Source organism: Stegodyphus dumicola, chromosome 5 (genome assembly GCF_044657685.1).
Source record: "Stegodyphus dumicola isolate Sdum_Otavi_A_Nest chromosome 5, ASM4465768v1".
Taxonomy (NCBI): Eukaryota; Metazoa; Arthropoda; class Arachnida; order Araneae; family Eresidae; genus Stegodyphus; species Stegodyphus dumicola.
The window spans coordinates 128,888,795-128,895,501 of NC_140772.1; the positions used below are offsets into that span (position 1 = coordinate 128,888,795).

Here is a 6,707-nt window from a genome sequence, read left to right on the forward strand (position 1 = left end):
TGGTAAAACGTAGTTCGATTAAAAAAAAAAGAAAAAAAAAAAAAAAAAAAAGTGGGTCTGGGAAAGAAAGGAACTTTTTTTTTTTTTTTCTACACAAATTATTTTTATTAATTAAATGTTCCATTGACGGAGATCGAAAAGAATGAATGTTTACAATAAATCAACTCATGAAAATATAAAAGAAAAAATAACAAACTTGCGTTTCAGAAATCCTCTATTAAAATACAGGCAAGATTATAGATATTTCATACAAAAATATCCACATAGAATGGCACTTTTTTTTAATAATTTGTACAATTTTTATGCCTCCGTTTTTAGTAGTTAGTTTACTTTCAGAAAACTTTTTTTTTTTTTTTTTTTTTTTTTTACAAAGCAAAAGTCTATAGCCATAATGATTGGAATTAAACTGTAGATTTGTATAAAAGATAAAGAAGCATTTATTTTTATAGAGAGAGACTGATATGAGCGTGACAGGTCAGGATTAATCACTGACAATAGCAGTCTCTAATTAATATATTGCAAAAATTATTTTCAATACTTTTTTTTTTTTTTTTTTTTTTCCAAATTAGTGATATTTCTGTACAATACTTTCTAAAAATTTTCTGAAATCTCACACTTTACGTATTGGATCTTTTTTCCGCGCTAATAACTGTACTGATTACAAAGTATTAATTATCTTCATTCATATAAAATATTTTTTAAAAACTGGAGAAAGATAAAGCAGTTCGCTTTGTTGCTCTTGATGTTTAACATCATATTTAACATAACGATTTCATTTATTGTTTTTAAACGTTCGTTTCAAAGTATGGCAGTATCAAGAAATTAATTATAAAATCTACTATTATAACTAATTTTTGTTAACCTTTACTGTTACTAAGCTTTGTTTCCCATGGTTTCGGGAAGTTATATTATTAGTGTACACACATCATCGTAAAAACTGCATGTTAAAAAGCCTTTTTTTTTAAATTACAAGTAAAGATATTTAAAAAATATTTAAGCAAGTACTTGCACACATATGAAAATTACTTGAATAAGTAAATAAATAAACAGGATCTACCCCACATCATTTCCGCTAACAAGTAACAAATGACGCAGAATTTTATTATTAAATGCTCGCCTACTACCGTATATAAAAGAGAGTGATTCTATTGAAACACTTCTCACTCATGCGAAACACCAGATGGCAACAACGTATTTTCCCGCGAAAAACTAATGCAATAATATATACTACGGGTTTTAAGCTTGGGAAAAGTTATTTAACAGAAAGAAAATCTCAATCACATTTTTATGTTCATGTAAAATTTCGACATACAAAATTTAATCAAACACCAGTTCACAAACAAGCATAGATAAAATGCTATCAAATTTTTAATTTACGATTATAACCAAAAATTTTGAATCCTGAAATATGAATTCGCAAAGACGATCTGCAAAACTTATGGGTCATTCTTTTTGTTACAGTATAAAATTATTATTCAAGTTTTTAATTATCATGAAGACAAAAGATTACTAGTCACAGTTCGAATAATTAAAACTTAAGACTAATAAAAGGTTAAGTTTATTACTAAATTTATCATTATCTATAAAATATTTATCCTTCTATATAAAACATACGGCTATAATTTTTAAAAGGGAACATCTTCTCTTTATATTTTAATTTTATATTAAGCTGCTTTGAAATCTTTTAACGGAAAATTAATTTTATAAAAAAGAACAACTCATGCTACTTTATTCCGCAAGAATATTTACAGGTTTTTAGCTGGTGTGCATTTCTTTATAGTAAAGAGAGGGGATATAAGTATCCACGAGGGAAAAGGAGGGAATTTAGGAGTAAAAATGTAAAAGAAGATTCTACTAAATTTTCTGCTTTTTGTACATTAGTAAATGATAAAAAGTAGATTAATTTATTTGCAATATTTATAAAAATTAGAAATAATAGATTTTTTAGATATAGCAATACGGCTAACGATAGGAACTGGTAAAAAATATTAGAAACAATAATATAAAAGTAAGTGTTAAATGTGACGATTACTTTTACATTTTTTTAAACAATTTAATAATTCAAAGAAAAGAGTATTTTTAAAAATTGCCCTCATATATATATGTTTTATATATAGCAGAAAATCGTGGCGTAACCTTGCATGCACTTTTCATAAATAATTGCATCTATTTTCGCTGATGTTTAAAACAGCTTGGTTCCATGTCTAATTAGACCCCAGAAGGCTTCCCGCATTAAACCTCCATGCACATTACAGCAGCCTAGTTCTGTGATCTGAATGGATAACGATTATATCATTGTTCCCAAGGTTAGGAAATTGGGGTTCAGCCAGAACGTAATCAAACACCCGGCCCGGAATTAAATATAAACGCATCAGCTGTCGAGCTAAAGGGATATCCGTTACTCTGCATATGGCGCATGCAGGGGCGTCACGGACTGACACGCGGCGCGCGACGCATGCGTGCCAGGTGACCGGGGCAGATGTAACCCTTATTTTACAGCTGCGCACCTATATCCCTTCTGATTACGCATGCGATACGAATCTTCAATGATGCAGGACTAAACTATTAAACTCCAGAAGAAAAATGTTATCTGAAATTTCTTAAACTATTTCCTAAATGTATGCAGAAAAGTATTTCTTCAAATTTTCTTCTCTTTTGTTGTTATAAATGTGTCATAAATGTAGCAAAAATAAGTATACACTGTAACAAAGTAAGCATACATTGTAACAAGATAAGCATACATTCTAACCAAAACAACTTTCTGCCCAAAATTTATAAAACCCATCGCATTAAAAATTTTAAATAATTCAAGCTTCATAACTGCTAATAGTATAAATTGCTATATATGAGCTAACAAAAGATGCCATCAAAAATTTTAAGCATCCATTTATACATATATTTTTAGAGAAAATATGTATTAAAAGCATACTCATTTGTCTAATTGTCAGGATTATCTATATACCATTTTTTTTTCAACCAAACTCATATTCACATTTGATTCTATACAAATACATCAAAATATTATATATATAATTTAAATATTCTGAGCGAAAACATAATATACTGTAATGTACAATTATTAGAGTATTTGTAAGAAAATTTCGCATACTTCATACAAACACATTCTAAATGACACGAACACTAAACAGAGCGCTTCCTATACTATTTAATGAATCTACCATGCCAAAACAAAAAAATGTCGGACTTTAGTTAAATCGTAAATGGAATCCATTGGCAATTCCTAGAAATTAATTATTTTTAAAAATTGTTTCACGTTTAAATTTTATTCTCTCAGGGATTAAATCAAATAAACTCATTATTAGTTTTAATTTTATTACAATTAAAACAATGTTTTTAGAAGCATTGTTTCCTTCCTTAAAATTAAAATACTCGACGTAATTGAAAATGAAATTTCACTCATACAATAGTTCTGAAAATTCTAATATAATAATAATATAAATAATCATAATAATAATAGTAGAATAGAAATAAATAAATAAATAGAAGTTTTGCGGGATATTTAAATACATTCGGCAACAAGGTCTTCGTAAAAGAGTTTAGCCTTTGCTAAATTATCAGATAATTCCCTTTAAGGCACAATAAAGGCTGAATGTGAACGTTTCTAGTTTCTTTCAAACAGAAAAAATAAAAAATACAACAGAAAATAAAACGTATTTGACCTCCGCCTCCTAGCTGATCACCGTTCTGGTTGTGTGAGTACAACTTTCTGGTTCTGCATGAACGTTTTACACAGAGAATGAAAGGTCATAGTATTAGATGCACTTACATGTTCTATAGAATGATGATAAAAATTAAAAATATATAACTCTCCTGGTTTGAATATTATTTAAAAGATGATAAACATTTAGAATTTAAAAGATAATTTTCCATTTTGCAATTAAAGTAAGTTTACAGTTTGATCTAAATAAAATAATCAAATGAACATTCTGCACTTAATAATAGCAATACTGAATTGTATTATACAAGATAACTTAAAACATACCTATCAGAAGTAGCGCTACAGTGAGATGTTCCCTTCCAGTTGCTTTTACTACTCCAACTATCGTTCCAACCACGGAACATAAAAGTCCTAAAGCAGCTATAACAACAACTAACCACCTAATTGCAACGCTGTGCGTTGCTAATAAACCACAACACTGTTTACGGGCTTGTCTACGTGGAGTCACCAGATCTGGAAGAGGGCACTGATTTAATACATTTTGCGAAGGAGAAGTCACAGTGCTCGGCCTCCAGCAACTACTGCTAGCCTGTTGTTGATTAGACCAAGTTAGACTGTTGTTGGCATTATGGTGACTACTGCTAGGGGTGTTACTCAGTTGTCTGTCCATCTGAGCATTCCTTGTCACCCATGGACTGGCAGTGGTATTACTATTCGATGTTGGTGGGTCTCTTTTCCACTGTAGATTTGCGGAATTAGAAGGTTCTTGTCTTTGCTGGGGCAAAGTATTTACTTGATGCCGTGTATTGCTGGTTGTTGTAGTATTCAAGGAAGAATGGTGTAGTCCATCTTGCTGACTTCTAGCACATATAATACCTTGAGTAGAACTTCTGGAAACAAGCTGAGGCTGATGTTGTTGTAAATGAATATCGTAAGAACTGTTCGATGGTAACCTAGAATCATAAACTCCACCTACAGGCACCGAACGTGTCCGGGCATGTTGAATATTGGTCGGATTCGACTGCGTGTGGTGAGTGACATCGGGCAGTCTGCCCATGCTAGATTCAGCTCGACGAGTAACGTCCGGCTGATGATTTTCTAAAATTCCTCTGATTCTCCAAGTGTCCCCAGCAGAACGGGTGGAATGAGAATCACTGGAGTATCGGATTAAACCGGAATTGATGTTTGAATTGTAAAATCCTGTTGTAGTAGTGACAGGTCCTCTGTTCTGATATTGATGTACAGAAGCGGGAGATGTATAAGAGCGGCTAGATCTTCTGCATAAGTCAGGATAACCACTGGTCCTTCCTTCTAGGACATTATTGTTGTTGCTCAAATCCGGAGGAGGACGTGTAGCCTCCCAGAACTGGCGAGATATGTGACTAGGATCAACTCTACATCTTGGGCAAGATACATGATTTCGAGAACGGTTTCGAACTTCAACTGGGATACTAAGGGAGCGGTTGAATTCCGCCATCTTGATAGGAAAGAGTTGAGAAGAATCGATCGTCGAGCATCACAAACGCTTCACCACACCGAACTATTCTCCGTCCACCAAACGCAAAGATGACACTGAGAATACAGACTCGGCTGCAGTGAACGGCTTTTCCACTCCCTGTCAGAATAGGAGAATGATGCTATTGCCATCTATCGGTAGCGCAGAGAACGAAAATGTATCGAACAAATTTTCGGTAGGAAACACAGTTCGAGAAATATACAACTCAATTTCTGAAAATTCCTGTCGATACATGTATTGCTAAATGTTACAACTTTGCTCAAAACTGTTACTCTTTACAAACTCCAGGGAATGTTTTCTTCCTAATTGCAAAATGATTTTTATTTAATAATTGTATGATTGTATTGTGTGATCGTCAATAAACTTTCTGAAAATCCTAAAATTTTAAGAGACAAAAATTTGATTTTGCGGAAAACAAATAAATAAAACTGAAGAAAACCTAACAAAATAGTTTTTAATACATGAATAATATAAATAAATAAAATAAAAATTTTGTATTTTACCAGAATACTATTGCAATTTGAATTTTATATTATAATACATGAAAAGTAAAAATAAATAAATAAATAAAATAAACTTAGAATTTCTTATGAAAATACTAGCTTAAGATATTTAATTAATCGGTTTTTATTTTAATTAGTTCAGTTGCGTGTCTGTCATTCAATGGAAGAATGTAAAGAAGCTCTTAAGATTTTAGGACATAAATTTTTCAGTCTTGATAGAGAATATATAGTAAATTTAATCATATCTAATCATCTAACCGTCATTATATATAGTCCATCTAATCAACATCGTGATAATATAACCACTATTATAATATTATTATTAATATATTTTCTTCAAATTTTAAATGTTCTTGGAAAAAATTCGTCAGGTTTCGATGCGCAGACAGAGAAGATTTTTATTAAATATTACATATGACGATTTTTGCGAGGGCTTATTGTGTCCTTTGTCATCGAATTCCTGTAAAAATAAAGAAAATGAAGCTGCTTATATTTAAACCAAAATTATTTGTTATCATGCACTGAAAAATAAAATATGATATCTAACATAATTTAAACAAAATTATAGAATATTAGGAAGTTAAAAAAAGATGATTCATATTTAATTTCCTGTACTTAATCATTAAACAACAAAAATGTTCTTATGCATTAAAAACCAAATTAACATAAATAAGTTTTCGAAAAAAAAAAAAAAAAGTTGGTTCAGTAATCTAACTCTGATCTTTTCCTTTAGTTCCTCATTTTTACTTCCTTGTACGAAGTAAAAAGGAAATATTGTAATCGCGAAAAGTTTCAGGTAGCATATTTCAATGAAAATATCCATTTTGACCGCTATCGAATGCAATTTAACGATGTTTTTGCGTGATATCTGTACGTAAGGACAGAATAAAATACTCTTTTCCTTCAAAAAAATTATAAAACTGCTTTAAAATTAATTCTGAAGAGAATTTTTCGTGGCGTCTGTACAAACGAACGTACGTACGTACGTATCTCGCATAACTCAAAAACG

At 30.8% G+C, this 6,707-nt stretch overlaps 1 protein-coding gene across 1 annotated transcript in view; it reads right to left on the reverse strand.

The window, feature by feature from the left end:
* LOC118189456 (uncharacterized) overlaps window positions 1-5,261 on the reverse strand; it is a 76,803-nt gene extending 71,542 nt beyond the window's left edge. Inside the window, exon 1 of the mRNA XM_035360058.2 lies at window positions 4,004-5,261. Coding sequence (XP_035215949.2) covers window positions 4,004-5,156 — 1,153 coding nt within the window. The 5' untranslated portion in view covers window positions 5,157-5,261. The remainder of the gene's footprint in view (window positions 1-4,003) is intronic.
* Window positions 5,262-6,707: the final 1,446 nt, after the last annotated feature.